Raw genomic sequence first — 18,958 nt, 5'->3', positions numbered from 1 at the left:
TGTCTCACGTTGCCGGTGCGTTTCCAATAGTGCGCAACCCCGCGACTTGAGGGACAAAAAACGCGAAAAGACGACGAACGCGTCCTCGAATACCATTGCCACACCTTGACTGCAACGCATTTTGTTACTATTACTCCTCAGCGAAATTTCTCAGCTACGGGAAATGACTACGGTACTTGGTTGTTCTGCGATCGTACGTCTGTTATCCTTATCGAGTCCTTTAAAAAATCACAGTCGATCGCTGTTATCAAACTCGATCGTACGAAACTTTAAACAGGATCGTGCTAGATCTAGATCGAATCCGATGAATTCTATTCACGATTAAGCTGTTTCAGTTAAGAAACAGCCTGAACGATGTTGTTGCTCTGAACGAGTGTCACTGGACACGTAAAATATTTATCTCGATTGCTGTCTAACGACTATGGCTCACACACTCGATAGTGTCTTGGTAATCGAAGGCCTTCGCCTGACACGTCGTCACCACATTTTCAGAATCCTTCGTTCCATGGTGCCGACAGAAAGACAAAGTTGATCGTGAAGAAAAGAACGAGGCTTCGTTGCCGTTTGACCAAGTGAGAGACGCGTTTCGCTCTTCGACAGTTTCCCAAACTCCTGTCGATCTTCCGAAAGACGAATCCTTCGTGAAAATCACCAAAGAACGATGTTATTTTCGGCCGAACTCGGGAACTGAGACCTTCTGACGCGGACGTCGATCCGTTTGCTCCTTGAAACGTTCCAAAGGCAAGCAAGGTTTCTTTGCTTCCTGATAACGATCACGATCAAGATCAAGATCTTTCGAAGAGCAACAGCCAATAGATTTGAGCCATTCACCTGGTGATCTAGACTTCTGCTTTTATCGCTTAAAGCGTCGCTCTCGGCTGGAACGCTGTTATTTACGACAAGGCTTTGTCAATGAACCTTCAACGATGCGAATCCTCTTCGGAAATTGGTCGCGTGGGAGTCTTTGGTGTATTCGTAGCGTCGACTTCCTGATAGAGTCGCTTCTTTCTCCGTCGTTTTTGATTCCGTTTTACGAGGCTCGCTGTTACCGTTGACCGACTTAAAACCGACTGAGATAAACTGAACGAGCGAATGTCTGTTTAGTTCGTCTCTTTACCCTTACGACGACGACGACGACGTGTGGGACAGTAAATTGCGCGACACTGACGACGTTAAAAGTTTTGAACCGAATGCTCCGGCTATGTCTTCTGTCTAAGAACGAACCGGCTATCCGATCCAATCGCGACCGTTGGTATTAAAAGGCTGACCAATAGTGTCTACGCTGGAGGGTCGACCCGACCCGTCAATTGGAACCACTCAGTGTTGATGAGCAAAATGTGACTCGGTTTACCTCGTACAATCGTCCCGTATTTGATGACGTATTGAATTTGAATTTTCATTAATACCTGACTTATTCTTTGCCCCACTATTCTTTCTTAGACAATTTTCAAATATTTTATTCGTTTTTCTTTAATTTTCTTGCGATACAAGATTGAAACTTTCTACTGATATCGTTGAGAAACGAGGACGAAGATGTTCTCGTCGAGTTTCGACGAAGAACCGTGTCGTAAAAGCTGCTTGTTTGCCACGTGGATTAATTACTTTCGAGTCGTTATCTCCCAACGACCGTGTTTTCGTCGCGAAACTTTCAATGAAATCGCGAAGACGAATCTTTCGCTGCTTCGCGAGCGTCGACAGCGTAGCCTGAATAAACGGTGGAAAGAAACAAGGTAGCTGCTTGATGCGTTTCCGGGTGACGTTAATGGACGACCACGTGCCAGCTAGTGCAACGAAGTACGTGGAACAACTTCTTGGTCGTTAACAGAGTTTCTCCGTGAAGCTTCGAGGTGTGTCTGATACGAGATATATCCGTCTCTCCAAATCGTCTCCTTAAGCTTAGAAGCTTAGTATCTTCGTCCCAGAAAATCGACGAGCTAAACTAAGATGGCGGATGGAGAACCTGAAATAACAAGGTTAATATATGTCCATGGAACACTCGTGTACTCGGGTGTTTAGCAAACTTTTCACGATCAATCATTCTGTGACTGTGGGAACAAATAAGTTAAACTCGATCAATGAATTGCCTTTATTTACTTGTATGTAAGAATGGGAACAGAGAAGATTCGAAAGATGCTATTTGCTCGAGCGACAAACGAATTGTCTTGCTTCCTAATTCCCTGCTGCCGCCATTTTCTCCTAAGCGCGTGCTTGCACGTACATCCGTCCAGCAAAGCTCTGGCCAGCCCAACGGGGTTAGACGTCTGAAGTTTCGCTGATTGAAGTTAATCCGCGAGGTCATTGTTATACGCGCTACTCGCTTGCACAGAAATTAAACCGTCTTACGAGAGGAAAGCTCGGCGAACAAGAGTTTCGTCGTGAACGACGCGATGGAAAGAGGGGTGGTCGCGTTCGCATCGCGGAAAAGGAACTCTTCGTCGTCGTCGCCGCTATATCGCGCCACATTTCCAGCGATCCTACACGAGATCAACGACCATGCTCCCCTCGAATTACTTCGCGACCTTGTCTCTTCGCTGCCGCGAAGTACACGACTTCGTTCTTCGAGCAACGAGGTTATTCGTCCGCGTGCCACGCCGTTCGTTTCGCAGAGACTAATACTTTTCAAACAGGACGATCGAATCATGACAGTGATACGATTACTTTCGTTATTATCGATTCCGTGTCGACATGCTTTTCTCCTCGTTGCCGGTCACGTGTACGTCGAGTCGAAAATCGACCGTTAATCGGGTCAGACTGGTTCATTTGGTATTCGTCCGAGTAATATTAAGTAGGTGATCGATTAGCTGAATAATTGCAGAATGTGTATCTGGATTTTTTCTTCAGGGTGGCATATGGAATGACAAATCATCAAAGGAAACTTCTGCATGGAGCTCGAGCATCTGCAACGACTTCTTTTATAGCCTTAATGATCGAAACGTTCTTCAAAGGAGCACAGATATTTGCTACCTCTGACGCAACGCTTTTAAAGAATCATCTTCTTAATTAATTAACTACGAGTCGTCTCCGAGCTATGCTCGCTCCTTACGAACCTTAAATCTGTCGAGCATCCGATCTTCTTCTAGTCTTTGAACGACATCAAAGTGAAAAACTTGCAAAAGAAAGTTTGATGGGTCTTCGGTTAACGTAGCGGTGTCGGGGAACACGGAACCAACGAAACGTTTATCTGGTCGTGTGGATAAAGGAACAGCGACAGACCGATGGATAGAGATCTCTATTCCTGCAAATTATACCAAGACACCAAGGTCGTCCCGTATATCTACCTCGTAATGGACAAATGCACGTTCGAACCACGTGTAAGATCATGTACGCCGTCTGCTTTTCATTGAAATTCTAAACCGGTCGTTACGTTTGCAGTTAGAACGTCGCTAACACGTCTGTTAAGCTTCCTAAACGACCATCAGGTACGAAACCTTTCACAGGTGTCCAAATTTGGGAAGCAGACTGATCGAGATCGATGACCCATTCAAAGCCGACTTATTTCCACTCTTTTAATCTTCATAAAGTACAAGAGGAATATTCCATATAAGATATTTTTTAAAGGCATCATCGTGGCTGTTCCACGAATCGTTGGTTAATAGAAAATTACAATCAATTGTTGCGGGTGAATCGGCTGAGTCAATCCGTATTTCTGTTCTGGATTTCTTGCAACACTCGTCGGCAATCTTGCTCCAGAACACCGCTCCAAACCTGATACCGATGATTCAAACCTGGCACAGCGTGTAGAACCGTTTTAGATCCTAACACGCCTGTACATTGATTAGGTACTCCATAAAATATCCTCGAAACTCTGGAATGCAAAAGAGCCATGGCGCAGAGAGGACATGGTTCCCTCAACAGAAACGTCCAGTACCCTGTGCACAAATAGGGACCACATTTTTCTGCGTTTACTGCTTCACTTTTCCCTGAATCTGTCCTCTTGGAAATGTTGTTTCTGCGTCCTTGTTTAACAACAGTCGACTTCAAAGACTCTTCTTCCGGTAGATCAAGGATGGACAACGACGAGGGGTAATAAAGTGGAGCTTCCTCTATGTACTTCCTTTTTATCCTTCTTTCCCTGGTTGCATAGTCTTCGTCCGCTATTTGAACACTTTCTCGGGAGTCTTTATTCAATTTCCAGGCACCGCCACCTTGAAGTTTGGCCACCAGATCCACGGCTAACATAACCGCGTGCCACATCGGATGCTGATCGATTCTGGAAGCTGCGATCGCGAGGATCCTTCCATCTTCGGGATCAACGATCACCGCGCTACCATTGCAATGCTCGTCGCCAATGGCTTCTAATTTGGCGGCTTCTATAGCAACGTTCATGTACCTTTCTATCAGATCCAATTGCTGATCCGCGAACACGGATCCATCGATCAGACATTCGATGTTAGGATCTGGATGGAAATTCAGAGGCCAAATCTTCGTGGCTCTCGCTGCCTGTGCTTTCGTCCTCGCGGCTCTGGATGGCACTTTCAACACCTGGAAATCTTCTTCCAGCAAGGATAAATCAAAGCCTTTCTCCTTTAACATCGTTTTCAACTTGTCTGAAGTTAAAGTATGTTCTGATGAATGTAACGGTGCCAGGAGAAGCTTGTTCGATGAACAGCGTTTCAGATGATGAAAACCCGGCAGAATGGATGATACTGTTTGAATAGCTGTTGATGTATTCTGTTTCTGCTTCAACAGACCCACGTAGACCTCTTCCAAGATCGGATCGTCCGTGAACTCCGAGCTCAATATCGGCCTTGCTATCCAACTTCTAGTCCTGGCTTCTACTTTGCTCTCCTTGGAACATTTCGGCGAGGTGATCGCCATTTTCCCTGAAAACACGTGGCCTTCACTTTTCCTCGAACCATCTAAGAAACTGTCTCTTCCTCCGAGTCTAAACGAGCGTTTCGGAAGGCACAGTAATTTGCCGCTAATTGCCGATTTTCGTCGTCGTATGTACACGTTGTGGGCGAGCAACGATTACTTGTTTAACATAATTGTAAATGGGCCTAGCAATAACTGCTTAAATAATCATAACGTCGGAACAATAACGCGAGTTGCTGTATGGAGAACGGATATCCCGTGGATAATTCGATCGGCGGACGAGTCGTGTCAATTCTGTTGCACGTTCGGGGAAAAAAAGAAGAAGAAGGCGGAAGAACGTCTAGGATGGGTGCGATTCGTGGGAGAATCGGTAGTCGGTGGCGGTGCACTTGGTACGGCTCACAGGAGGAGAAGCGATTTTAAATTGCTGTCAAGTTGGGCCACGGTCGGATCGATTGTCGGAGTTAGACGCAATTGTACGACGTCGATCCGCGAACAGAAGAAATAAGACCCTTGTTACCAGGCCGCGATAGAGTCCTGATCCTGCCGAAGACGCGATCGCTTTCGAATTTCTGTTGGTAACGCGTCGACCGGAATGGTAATGATATCGTCAGCCGAATATTGTGAAATCAGGTATTTCTCTGATTTCATGGGTGCTGCTGTTGGCACGGCTCGTCGTTTCGATCTTCGAGTGACCCACAAAACACTCGAAACCTGGCTGTTGCCTTTCCATATATTATCCAGAGTGTATGCTAATGGAAAACTGACGAGAAATCCAACAAAATATTTGTCAACGCCGAGCGCGATTGCCAGGTAAACGAGATACCGCGTTAAGTAGGTCTCATCGAGAAATACCATTTTCTTTCCTCAAAGTTAAGATTATTGCAATATTTTACGACTTGGTTATTCCGGAAATGAATAAAAAGATGATTGTTACGGACGCGTTTTGCAGTAACGAAAACGTGATTCGTTAGTACCGACGGGGAAGTCACATCTTAAAGCATATTAACGGTCAGCGGGAGGAAAATATGCCATGGTCGGATGATCTGTGAATGGATAAATGAGTGGACAGGACAGATTAAATTATAAAACGTTCATAGCGTAATAGCGTGCCGCGAATACGAGGTTATTGTTAAAGATGGTCATTAGGCGAATGATAATTTTATTATTCATTGACGGTGAAAGAAGCTAACAATCCAGTGAGAACTTGTTCAAAAGATATACTCGAAAAAACAACGCGATTAAGTAGTCTGGAAATTTTCAAGTTCAATTTAATACGCATTTCGATATATATTCTCGTTTTATCGTGGAAAATCTTGCGCCTACGTGTGTGAACAAACATAAAGTATAAGAAACGTTTATTTAAAGTTCAAACAGTTCAAAAAGTTAGTTAAGATCGATCGTAATACGAGAGGAGTGACGTTCGACGGTTAGTCAAACTTCGCGGGTCGGTTACGTCAGCAACATGGCGGCGACACATTCGTGCGAAGCGTGTTCCTTATATAACAGAAAAGAAACAACAAGCGGGCTTCTGTGACGCAGAACGCGCAAACGTAAACTCGTCAGGCGAATGTACTCGACAATCGGGACGAACGATGGAGTTTATACGCACAAACAAACACTTTCCGATCGATCGGAAAATCGCAATTGTCCGTGATACAGGGCGGCTCGTTTTTTTTCACGGGTCCTGTTCACGTGCCAATATGTCTTCCCTGGCCTTGAATCGAAACATGACACGCGTGTCCCGCATCTCTGGCGCCTTTCAAACAAAACAAACGGTCTCGATCGCAAAACACGTATCGTGTTACGGAAAAAGTGATACGATTACGACACTAGGATACGCGTGCATGAATTTTTTACGAGTAGCAGCGAAAAAATTCATGAAAATTCTTACCTGCTGCTCGTAAGAGTGGCACGTTCTTCTTACGTCTGCTTTCGCGCTGTTTCTTCAACAACACAACGAATAAAGCGATCCCTGTCAGCCACACCTTGCACACCTTTTTGATACTTTCCACTTGATCCACGACACACGGAAACGCACGTGAAGATATCCGCGGAGATGAAACGTTTACAGGAGGTCGACTGTGTATACCTTTGGCGATTACCAGTTATCGGCGCTGCGCTTGCGCCCTCTGGCGGTCATTTCAGTAAGCTCGCGACTGGAGGAAGGGAAGCACGACTACGGAACGTTCCTGTTATTTTCTTTTTTTCACGGGAATACATTTTTCGATTCCGTTAAAGTTTGTTCTATCAATTAACCAACATCTTTGCAAACAACAAGAGTTGAAGACTGAAACGTGTCACACGATAAATCAACCGTATACTGCGACAAAAGTGAGCAGACTTTGATAGTTATTCTTATTGCCGTGTCAAAATCAAAGTCGATGATTGTAAACAATAACTTCGTTGAAATGACATGTGACAGGTGTTTTTGAGATTGACCAGTGGTTGAATTATACTTGTTTCATTGTTTGCTTTCAGGATACACCACTGTCAATGGTCGTGACATTGATGGGATAGATCGATTTTAGCTGATGAAATTTGGCGCGAAATCGTTTGGATGACGTAACTGGTTGGGCGGCCATCTTTGTATACAGTTCGAAGCCAGTTCGAAAACAGATTTCAACTTTTCTACGGTTTGGTGAGTACTTTTATTATTCATTATCGATCACCTCGTAAATGATCGCTATTTATGTAGAGTTGTAAGAATGATTTAAAAATCCTCTATAATTTTGTAAGAAATTTATATTAAGCGACCGAAATTGGTGAACTGTCAAAAAATTATTTAAAGACATTCTAATTGACTGTTGGAAAATCCCACATGTATGCATGGTGCGATCTAGACGAAATCACGACAGTCGTTACTACACACGTTACGATGTATCGGGATAAGGTTCGTGGGAACGAAAGTCGTTTGCCTTGAGTACACGAAAGCGATGGAAAACGATGAAAATCGGGGAATAAGTAGTCGTGGCGTTAAAACGATTACGTAACGATTGTAATTTATAGTTGAGACGATACAAGAGATTAGAAAAGCCAGTCTTGATTGGAAGCTCGTTGAAATGAATCGAATCAATTTATGTAACAAATTGAACCGTCTATGCTCGATTAACAATTGAGATTTCTTCAAGAGAAATTAGCGTACGTTTCGAAGTACTCTAGGTACGTTATCGCCGCATCGTAAAGATATTCCATCTGTTTCTGAAATTCAAATAATTATAGGTTATCAGTCTCCTAAGATACTTCAAACAGATAACACCGCGTTTATTTAAAATTTACCAAAGATTTGACGAAATCGGGCCTCGATCTTCTAATCGCGCGAATTGCCAGGCAAACGTCGCATTCTCTTTCCACAGCCATTCTCTCCAAAAGAAAGCTTAAGGCCAAGTAAAGTCCACAGCCGGTTACACCGTCGCTAATTGGACAAACATACACCTCTAGATACATTTCGCAATTTCTGTTTGATTTATACGGGATTTTGAATCTTTCAGCACTCCGGATACGACATTTCGCGAGATTCGAGTAATTCTTACTGGCAAAGAACGGCGGTAGGTCCTCCTCCTCTCGAAATCTTTTCCGCAGCTTGCCAGAGGGTGACCAGCATCCTCGTGGCAGGTGGATCTTGATCCCTACCACTTCTCCATTCCGTAGAGCATAAAATCGTTATGTGCTGTTCCGTCACAGGCTTCTGTAATAAATTCTCTTCGGAATAAGAATCGAAATTTTTATTCCGGAGAACCGATTCGATCACCTACCTCTAAATTATTGATAAGTACCAATTTCTGTGACGTGTACGATTCGTATTCGATAAATTCCTTCGATCGAACGTTTATAAATGGTACCGGTTTAAATTCCTCGCTTGGAACCACCGGACAGCAAGTCTGGGAACAATTCCAAAGAAAGAAGTAGATTTTCTTGGTGAAAATGTATTTTCATCGGTTCGATCCGAATACCAACCGTATCTTTCGGATCTGGTGGCTGTAACAGCACGATTAATTCCACTTTGTACTCGGCCACCATTCTCCAGAAATCGCTCAACGTTCCAGGCAACGGAAGTTGCGTTGCTAGGTGCTGATTTTGCAATCTTACACCGTCCACATAGACAGCGGCTATATAATCACTGTCCTCGTCCGTGGCTGGATATCTTTTCAAATACACTCGGCTGAAATTTGCTGCGAAGCAATGTAACTGTCAGACAACGTTTCTAAACACGTAATTAAGTATTTCCAACCTGATGATAATTCTGGGTATCGGTTCTTGGCAAGGTTGCGTTCCGATAGAGACACTCGACTGGTCGATGGTCGAAGGGCCTGTTCTTGCCAGGTCATCTTTTCTAAACACTCTCGTTGAACGTCTAATTGCTTCTTAAGCTCCACGATTCTTGCTGGCAGGTGTTCGTCACACGGAAGAGACGTTGAAATGGAAAACAGACACTCGACTAACGTTAAATGAGCTAGACGATACTGTTGAATATTGTCCACCATGTTAGCCCTTTGACTTCTGATCGATTCGACTTCAGCAAACACGTCGATTGCCTGGAAATATTTGTAAAATATTTTAAGATGTTCCAGGGTATTTCTTGAAAATATTTTACCCCTTCAACGGCGATCCGTCGCAGGCATATGTCGCATAAAATGATAGTGCCGGTTCTTCCTGCACCTGCGCTGCAATGGACCACCATCGGTCCACTTCCAGTCGGCGTCGCCAATACCTTCTTCAAATATGTTGCCACCGAATGCGTGGACAACGGCACGCCGTGGTCTGGCCACGTTGTGTAATGCAAATGCTCGATCTGATTTTTAAACACCGTTTAAACCTAGGAACGTTCAGTCTTTACCCTTTCGCTGCGGTATTTTTCGTTTGATCAATATCAACGAATAGAGTTTTAGCAATCGTATGAAGTGTGTTTTTGCCTTCATTTCTATTGGAGACTGCACAGGTCGTTAAAAAGTAATTAGCGCCAGTATTTAGAAAAGTTTGCTATCGAGTTAAGTGGCACAGCGAAAGGGTTAAAAGTTTCATCAACGATTGCACTACCTTACGAGCTTCGTCTCCGCACGACACATGCAAAGTACGAAACGTGAAATCCGCGAATACGGTGTGTCTAGCGTTGAAAACAATTATTTCACCATATTTCTTCTTCTTCCCGATGTCCGGCCAATACTGTTCGCACTTTACCTAAGAAAATTTCATTATCAACTTTCAGCCAGTGTTGATCTTTCGATTTTGAAAAGGATCTTACTTTTCCACCTTCTGTGATGTTCGCAAGCATGCAAATAACGAGAACCTCTTCTTGCCAAATCATCCGCCAGAAGTCGATGACCGTGTTCGGCTTCGGCCCTTGCGTCGCTATGTAACATTTCTCCGTCTTGTAACCTTTGATGTAACTAGCGTTGATGTAATCCGAGAAAGGATCGTCGGGAAGTTTATTCAATATCACTCGATTCTCATCGTCTACGGAACGTGACTATTTTTCAGAGACTTTGTATATTACAGTTTACAAGGATCACTTACACGCTATGAGATCTCCGTATCGGTTCTTTGATTTGTTCTCCGGTAACTTTCCGTAGTCCCATGGCCTCGTTTGTCCTCGTCGAAGCGTCTTCACAAACAATTGAACGGATTAGAGGTGTGCGAGTACTCGAATTTCGAGTCGAATAATGATCGGTCGGTCGAGCCGAGTCGATCGCTTGAATTTGCCCAGCTACTCGAAATCGACGAATTACTCGAAAAAATCGAACTACTCGAATATTCGAGCCCTCGTAAATCGAAGTTTCACAAGGGCTCGAATATTCGAGTAGCTCGCTTTTATATCAAACAGTTCGCGATTTCGAGTAGCTCGGCAAATTCAAGCGATCGACTTGGCTCGAACAATCGAAGCGAGTTCAGCTCGGCTTGTAAATTACGAGTACTCGATTTATTCAAGTACTCGAATTTCGAGTCGAACAATGATCGGTCGGTCGAGCCGAGTCGAGCGCTTGAATTTGCCGAATTACTCGAAATCGACGAACTATTTGAAACAAAAGCGAGCTACTCGAAAATTTGAGCTGAAGATTTATCTTCAAGTAAATCGACGGCTCGAATATTCGAGTAGCTCGCTTTTGTTTTAAACAGTTCGTCGATTTCGAGTAATTCGGCAAATTCAAGCGCTCGACTCGGCTTGAACAATCGAAGCGAGTTCAGCTCGGCTTGTAAATTACGAGTACTCGAATTTCGAGTCGAATAATGATCGATCGGTCGAGCCGAGTCGATGGCTTGAATTTGCCGAGCTACTCGAAATCGACGAACTACTCGAAAAAATCGAACTACTCGAATATTCGAGCCCTCGTAAATCGAAGTTTCACAAGGGCTCGAATATTCGAGTAGTTTGATTTATTCGAGTAGCTCGCTTTTATATCAAACAGTTCGTCGATTTCGAGTAGCTCGGCAAATTCAAGCGATCGACTTGGCTCGAACAATCGAAGCGAGTTCAGCTCGGCTTGTAAATTACGAGTACTCGCACACCTCTAGAACGGATCGTCATAAAATTTCACAGCTGACAGTGATATCAAGCACTCACCTTGTATTGTGTTTCAAGTAGCCCAGACTGAATTGCTTGTTTCACGTAATCTTCGAAATCCTTCACCTTTACCAGAGACGATCGTTCCTCTCTCTGATTAGCATCGTTCACGAATACCGCGGTATCTTCTTGAGGCGTGTTCGAGCGTGATAACAGTTCCTTATCAGAAGGAGTGGACATCGCGGTAAAAGGTTGCTTCGAGCTCGAAGAAAGTGATTTCACTTCGAGATTGTCGTTGTTGTACGCCAGTGCCATTTCTCCTCGTAGAATAACCTTCTGCAGAGACCTTCTTCTTTTTCTCCTGGAAAACGTTTCCGAATTCACTTTCTTTTTTAATCGCGCTGATAATGCGAAAGTAGTAAATACCTTCGATACAGGTAAAAAAGCACGGCTTTGACGAGGAGAATTATCGTAATTGGAACTAGCCACGCTTCGTGTCGCTTCGATGCGTCACTGATACGAATCGATGATGTTTGCGTTATAATCTGATCGTCCAGCGATTCTTCTTCGCTTTGCACAATGATTACTATTACGTAGGATTCTTCTGGCTTCAACGGGCAATTCGCGGCGCCTTCGTTAGGTTCGTAATCAATCGTGAATGTTTTGCCAGCAAATTTTTCTGTCTGTCGTAGATAAGAAAAATGAATTTCAGTCTTCCTTATTAGTTTTATCGAAATATTGGATACTCACGGAAAACCTGTAAATACGCCAGACGTTCTCGTAATATTCGATACCAACTTTCTTGCTCAGATAAGGATTCAATTTCTCGTAATGTTCGCAAGCTCTTGGTCCTTGTACAACCACGGTAGTCAAACTGTTCCTCGTGTCATTTAAGACGGCAGGAATATGCAACGAGATCGTCGAAGAAGTCTGATGCACCTCCGAGCTTGAATTCTTCTTGAATCCCATGGACGAAGGTGTTTGCACCTCTGTAACCTCCGTCGCTCCAAAGAGACCCGTGTTCGTCACGGCGTAAATGGAGATCTTGTAAGTGGTCGACGATAACAAGTGCAATTCTTTATAGTACTGAGATCGATAATCATCGATCGAATACTCGTGAGACGAGAGCATTTGCGATCGCTGTATCTTAATGCGAAGACGGGATGATATTATCTCAACGATGATCCGAAATGACACCAGGTGACCACCTGATCGCCACGGATGGGACCAGGTGAAATTCACGATTCCGTTGCCCAGCGCGCTGGCGGTGATAATTTTAGGTGCGTCTGGTCGGATTTCATCGCGATTAATCGGCACGGATGACGCGACGCTGAGCGTCGAAACGTTTACGTTCTTGGCTGAAACCTGAATCGCGCGTCAACACTGTCATACCTGTTTGTTTTTAAACGTAAAATAATCGAATGCGAAAATGATATTCACCGTGACAAAGCTGGTGAATTGACGTTGATGGGATATTTCAACAGTCGCGCAAATGTACTTGTTCCATAAACTGCATTGCTCTGTTGGTTGCACTTTCGAAACAACCGTGCAAGTCGAGTGACAACTGCGTACAACATAGTATTCTATCTTTCCATTGATCGGTGGTTCTGGTTCTTGCCATCTCAAATGCATCATCCCAAATAGCGCGTCTATTTCAAATATTTGTAGATTCCTTACAGGAGGCGGGGCTGTTAAAGACACATCATAGTTATTAATTTAATAGTTAACCCTTTAACTGCGGGTGTGGTTTATAATAGAGGTGTGCGAGTACTCGAATTTCGAGTTGAACAATGATCGGTCGGTCGAGCCGAGTCGAATGTTTGAATTTGTCGAGTTACTCGAAATTGACGAACTGTTTGAAAAGTGAGCTCCTCGAAAAAATCGAACTATTCGAATATTCGAGCTGAAAATTCATCTTCAAGTAAATCGAAGTTTTACGACGGCTCGAATATTCGAGTATCTCGTTTTTGTTTTAAACAGTTCGTTGATTTAGAGTAATTCGGCAAATTCAAGCGCTCGACTCAGCTCCATCAATCGTAGTAAGTTCAGCTCGGTTTGTAAATTACGAGTACTCGGTTTATTCAAGTACTCGAATTTCGAGTCGAACAATGATCGGACGGTCGAGCCGAGTGGAGCGCTTGAATTTGCCGAATTACTCGAAATCGACGAACTGTTTGAAACAAAAGTGAGCTACTCGAAAAAATCGAACTATTCGAAACTTCGAATTACTTGAAGATGAATTTTCAGCTCGAATATTCGATTAGTTCGATTTTTTCGAGCAGCTCGGTTTTGTTTCAATCAGTTCGTCGATTTCGAATAATTAGGCAAATTCAAGCGCTCGACTCGGCTCCATCAATCGTAGTGAGTTCAGCTCAGCTTGTAAATTACGAGTACTCGCACACCTCTAGTTTAGAAACGAAATACTAAAATTATAGCCAGAGGCGAGTGTGGTACATAAACAAAATGTTAATTTTTGCTAATATCAAATAGCGGCTGTGGCATATATACCACTAAAATAAAAATAAAGTAAATACAATAAAAAGAATCTTTTAAGGAATATCACTCCAGTAATGCAATTTAAAATTAGAATGCAATCGGCTGTGCTAAAAGTGCCCGCAGTTAAAGGGTTAAAGTCACTTTGTTCCAATTATTTTTCACGACAAACCAACTTTTTGACGGAGTAGTGAAAACAAGTTTCTCGTAAAGCGATTCGTCGTGCTGTTCGTGGTAATCTCTAATGGCGTAAATCCTTGCTTCGTACGTTTCCGCGCCATAAAGTTCGTCATTTAAATCGATCAAGTGCTTCGTCGTTTGTTTGGCGATGCTGACGTTCAGCACCGCGTTGCTGACACCTTTCACGATCGCTTTAGCAATGATAGGTCCAGAAATCGTGGTACAATCTTTTGGCGGATCCCACATTAGCGTGTAATTCTGGACTCTCAAGTTTGTAAACTTCTCGGTTGGGATTTCTAAAAACACGACAGGTTGAAGTATTTTCGAACAACATTTTACGATCGATGGACAGTACCAGTTTGTGGGGTGGAAAATTCAATGATCTCTTCGAGGCCACAGTAGGATGTGCAGGCTGCAATTTTTGCAACGTAATGTGTATATGGCGTTAAATTTGAGAATGTGATACTAGTAAAGGCTGTTGAAGTCGAAATTGTATTGTTTTTTCGAGGCTGGACCTGTCGATTTTCGCAGCCAATGTATCTTTGTATCTTGAAACAAGGAAAAGTATTTCTTATTAATTTGATCGATGTTGGTGAATGAAATGAATTGATCTTGGTTGATCACCTGGAACACAGCTTCGTATTTTGTTATCATTCCATTTAAATTGCGCGGAGGATCCCATTTCAGAGTTACATCTCCGTTTGGGAACAGCAACTTTTTAATATTTCGTACTTGAGATGGCACTGTCAACACAAAGAAATACATATTTAAATAAAGAAAAATCTCACTCGAATCTCAGAAATGTATTACCTCCTTCGAGAGTTTGAATCTCTCGCGAAAACAGAACCGCTTTCCCTTTACTGATTGTAATTTTATAAAGCGTATATGGTGTCAAGTTTCCAAATTCGTGTGGCAGTTTGAATAGACTCCCTTTATTGATTTGAACTTGCGTTTCAACATTTTGAAAAATGAAATCGTACCATCTGTCTGGGCAGGAATTGGGAACCTAGAAAACAGGAGACTTCAATTCCTTTAAAGGAGATACAATTAAAAATTCATCACTTACTGCCTTTTGATCCTTTCTTAACGTTAAACTAGTATTTGTAGTTTTTACTTGAAAGTCGTTTGTCGCTGAAAAATTTCATAATTTATTTTTGCATCGTTAAATAGACGATCATTAATCATCAATTTAATCGATAACTTACATGTGCAACGAGTTGTGAAATTTGTCCATTTTCCGGGTATAGACACCGGATCATTAGTGTACAATATGCAGGAGATTTGATAAGAAACACCAGGTTCTAAATCATCTGTGTACCCAATCAATTGTATCGTATCGTTACCAATTTCGGTATAATCTCCAATGAAGCGAGTATCGGTCTCTCCCTCTTTCTAATAATAAAACAGAACCCTCTGGCAATGATTAATAAACGCATAATCACGTTAAATATGTGAATGAATACCTGTACGATAAACCGATAAGTAGTAGGTATCAATTTATATTGTTCCATCACTGGAACGATAGCGCGAACTACCGTTTCATTGAGAAAATCAATGTCAGGTGGTGGAAGAACATCAATACCTATACAAAAATTCTTTCATTTGTTTGCGCAATCGTTAAAGTAGCTAATACAGTCCCTGGCCATCGAATTAGGGCCATGTACGAAAATTTCACTTTTATGGCTATAATAATATGTCATATGGAAAATTGTCTTAGGTCATTCAAATTATTACTAAATACATTGATAACCAGGTATACATAGCAATAGATTTGTTACTATTGTGATGAAAATAAAATTATACGGGCGATGAGCGATTAAGGGCCGTGCCTTTGGGTTTGTCTGGAGCCTACTCAAAGGACTTAAAGAACAAAACAAAAAAATTACAGATATTTGGGAAAATAACGAAGATATGATAAAGCAACGTGCGAAGCATGCCAGAAAGGATGCAAGCTATCATTAAAGCAAAGGGTGGAAATACGAGATATTAACATGTGTTAATATTGTTATGTACAGTAGTAGTGAATTACGTTAGTAGCTAATAAATTATATCATTACAATTTGAACAGGCTTTTTAATTTTACGGAAAACGTGAAAAATGTTGAAAATTTGTAGTGGTCCTAATTCGATGGCCAGAGATTGTGCATTACCTATTTTACAAAAAGGTGGTATATTGTATCTTTTAGAATTGTTGCAACCACTTTTGCAATGTCCTGTCTTGAAATTACAATTGTTTCCCTTACACCAGCCACAAGTTTGCTTACAACCGTGACCATATTGACCAACATCACAACCTGCAAGTACAATTCAGCAACAATGATCTTTTTTTATTTCTATTGCAATAAGAGGTTCTTACTAGAACGGCAATTCTTTCCCACGAAACCTGGTGGACAGGTGCAACCATTTTGGTCGCAAATTACTGTTCCTCTGCAGTCTGTATCTTGTTCCAATTGATAAAAGCAATTAATGGAACAGTAAGGTCCCACCATATAATCAACACACTGTGGATCTTCTGTAATACAATAAACAACGTTAACGTGCTCATTTTAATGTAACAGAAATTTATCGAATTAATTACCGAAGTCTGAATCGAATCTTGCGTCGAGTGCAGAATTGACGACAACGTTTTCCTTGTAAAATAATTTTTGACACGTAACGTTTGGCCAGAAATATGCACCGTCCGCGTAATCTTGGGTTGCTTCTATCCTACCATATCGCAAAGTACCTAATAACAAGTTATTATAGTGATTTTCTATCGATTTCATCGAGACCTTGTCCAATTTTTTTAATGAAAACACACCTACTGGGGGACACGTGCGAATGTCTGCCACGGCCCACAATGGACTTGAAGCTCTTTGTTCGAGATCTGAGATCAATTTGATTCTTCCTCTTTTCCCAATGTACGAGGATATTGTTCTCTTGATCTGAACGTATTGCCACATGGCCAATTCCAAAGTTGACCCATCAGCAGCGATTCTTGCTGATGCTTTTATCGTATCTAAACTTTCTCCCTTTTCTTCGTTCTCCGAATCAATTAACACTATTTCCATCTGACATTTTTTGCACAGACCAACCATCATTTGTATGCAAATGTTTCTGCTGGTTAGGTCCATCTCAGGACTGATTAATGTTGCCGCTGGGGAAGTTGTGTGCAGGAAAGTGTCTAAAATCGAGTTATTTATTGTAATTATTCGTGGAAGTTGATTAATATTGGGTTGTCGGAAAAGTCTGCAACAGCTGGTACTAGTTTACTTTTGGAAGTACTAGAGTCATTTGACAACTAAGAGTTCTAGCTTCATACTAAACAAAAGACTCATCGGTTTGGTTGAATTTTGAAAATTTTACGATAAATTGAAGATAGAAGATCAAACTTTCCATTTTCGCCATATTCTATTGTTTTACTTCTGTAAAGGGAAGAACATACGTCAAGCTTGCGAAAAGTTGCGATTTACGGTGACAATGCTTTACAAGAACGTCAGTGCCAACGATGGTTCACGAAATTCCGTGCTGGTGATTTTAATCTCAAAGATGCTCCTCGGTCAGGGAGACCCACCGAGGTTGATGATAACAAAATCAAAGCATTAATCAAGACAAATCCACCTTACTCTACATGAGAGATTGCAGAAACATTGGGCAATATATCACTGATTGATCTTTGTCCTTTATATAAATAAATGACCTTTGAAAAACCAAGAAAAAATACGTCATGACTTTTCCGATAACCCAATATTCAACACGAGGGACTCACATATGTGAAAGCGAAAAAGCATCGTCTTAGAACTTGCTAGAAAGATGTTGTAATTGGGATGTATTACTGTTCGATTTCGTTGTTCTTCGTTGTCTGTATACATCATTAGAAGTTTTGTATCATCGTAAAGTGATATGCTTCTGGTGTTCTCGTTCCATACGAGGATGAACGTTCTCCACTCAGTTGGGGAGAGTATTTCAGACTATATAACAGCCAATAATTAGAATTAATTCGTTTATAACAGCGAATTGAGCAGGTATAAGGAAATTACATAGTAGGAACTCCTGATCTTAGCACAGGTAGGCTCGATTGGAAACGTCATCGGAGGTGGTACACCTTTGGCACACTTTCGTATCACAGATCTAGTGTTGTTCCAGCCACCGATGATAATCCAATAACAAAAATTAGTTTCGTAATCCTCGTCGTCGCACAAGAGCATATAGGCATCCATGGATCCACGAATCGACATCACGAAAGCTCCTGATCGTTCTAATTTATCAACTAGTCGGTATTGGTTCAATGTGCCGAAATTATTGTGCTCTCTAAAGCCTATAAATTTAAACGTCGCTTTAAAATTGATTATTTGATCGGAGAACAGTCGATTTAACCGAGCAAACCTTCCCATCGACGATCAAACGCAGGCCCCATGGGTGTTCGTTTGGAATTTGTCAAACTCCAGTCACTACGCCATGCCGACATGCAATCATCGTGGGAATTAAAATCGCAGTCTATCTCTCCTTTCCGATACTCGTTTAATAGCTGAAAGTCTATGCAGAATTTCTCTTGCTTATTTCAAAGATAATCACCAGTTTTTGTACGAACAAACATACCTGTATTCCCACCCCTGTCTGAAAATTCATAATAGCTGTACGACCAGTTTAAATTGCTGTTCCATATCAAACCTGCGCCATCGTCTTCCGATAGACACAACAATTTTCTGTTGCTCTGAGTGTATCTTCTTGTAACCTCCTTTCCTCTTAAAACAGTCAGCTTTGCAAAAACGACAGAAACTTGTATCGCGAAAATCAGCACCACCGATGCTCTCATCTTCTATTTTTCTCGCGATTCGCAGTAATTAAATCATATTTTCTTGCACAGTTATTTACATTTTATCGTTGCACTCTTGATGGTTTACTCGCGATTAATAGAATAACGTAGAACGTTTGACGCGTATGAAACTTGAAAGAGATTTTACCAGGGGCAAAGGAACTCGACTTCCTACTG

General features: G+C 42.0%; 2 protein-coding genes across 4 annotated transcripts; both read right to left on the bottom strand.

Annotated features, from left to right (window-relative positions):
• Window positions 1–115: 115 nt before the first annotated feature.
• On the bottom strand, window positions 116–6,914 carry LOC114879542 (probable inactive tRNA-specific adenosine deaminase-like protein 3). Of its 2 annotated transcripts, none has more exons than XR_003789924.2 (2): window positions 6,710–6,914; window positions 116–1,960 (listed from the first exon to the last, which is right to left on the bottom strand). XR_003789924.2 is itself a non-coding variant. In XM_029194540.2 (2 exons), exon 2 carries the CDS (start codon window positions 4,816–4,818, stop codon window positions 3,634–3,636), a length of 1,185 nt encoding a protein of 394 aa, XP_029050373.2. In that variant the 5' UTR covers window positions 4,819–4,823; window positions 6,710–6,914; the 3' UTR covers window positions 3,493–3,633. The 2 variants fall into 2 exon arrangements, 1 of the variants encoding a protein (XP_029050373.2); XM_029194540.2 differs by lacking the exon at window positions 116–1,960 and adding an exon at window positions 3,493–4,823.
• An 877-nt stretch (window positions 6,915–7,791) lies between these two features.
• Window positions 7,792–18,876, bottom strand: LOC114879531 (receptor-type tyrosine-protein phosphatase T-like). Of its 2 annotated transcripts, none has more exons than XM_029194521.2 (29): window positions 18,565–18,876; window positions 18,352–18,501; window positions 18,006–18,283; window positions 17,735–17,936; window positions 16,787–17,149; window positions 16,565–16,711; window positions 16,343–16,498; window positions 16,137–16,280; window positions 15,451–15,569; window positions 15,193–15,379; window positions 15,054–15,118; window positions 14,798–14,993; window positions 14,612–14,730; window positions 14,343–14,535; window positions 13,984–14,283; window positions 12,755–13,002; window positions 12,065–12,679; window positions 11,741–11,997; window positions 11,375–11,675; window positions 10,330–10,417; window positions 10,058–10,269; window positions 9,853–9,993; window positions 9,410–9,607; window positions 9,047–9,350; window positions 8,773–8,987; window positions 8,571–8,696; window positions 8,349–8,503; window positions 8,095–8,230; window positions 7,792–8,016 (listed from the first exon to the last, which is right to left on the bottom strand). In XM_029194521.2, the coding sequence occupies exons 1-29, from the start codon at window positions 18,779–18,781 to the stop codon at window positions 7,942–7,944; spliced, it is 5,907 nt and encodes a 1,968-aa protein (XP_029050354.2). In that variant the 5' UTR covers window positions 18,782–18,876; the 3' UTR covers window positions 7,792–7,941. The 2 variants fall into 2 exon arrangements, with proteins under 2 accessions (XP_029050354.2, XP_029050355.2); XM_029194522.2 differs by having other exon boundaries at window positions 16,343–16,495.
• Between the last annotated feature and the right edge of the window lie 82 nt (window positions 18,877–18,958).

This window comes from Osmia bicornis, chromosome 14 (assembly GCF_907164935.1).
Source record: "Osmia bicornis bicornis chromosome 14, iOsmBic2.1, whole genome shotgun sequence".
Taxonomy (NCBI): Eukaryota; Metazoa; Arthropoda; class Insecta; order Hymenoptera; family Megachilidae; genus Osmia; species Osmia bicornis.
The sequence above is the reverse complement of the archived record's forward strand: the minus strand, read 5'-3'. Positions and strand labels throughout refer to the sequence as shown.

Excerpts from the sequence above, each read along its gene's own strand:
- LOC114879542 (XM_029194540.2), bottom strand. The coding sequence starts at position 4,818 with ATGGCGATCACCTCGCCGAAATGTTCCAAGGAGAGCAAAGTAGAAGCC.
- LOC114879531 (XM_029194521.2), bottom strand. The coding sequence starts at position 18,781 with ATGAGAGCATCGGTGGTGCTGATTTTCGCGATACAAGTTTCTGTCGTT. Across the intron at positions 9,994-10,057 it reads ACATCACAGAAGGTGGAAAA|GTAAAGTGCGAACAGTATTG; the intron begins GTAAGATCCTTT and ends AAATTTTCTTAG. Across the intron at positions 9,351-9,409 it reads GACGGATCGCCGTTGAAGGG|GCAATCGACGTGTTTGCTGA; the intron begins GTAAAATATTTT and ends AAATATTTCCAG.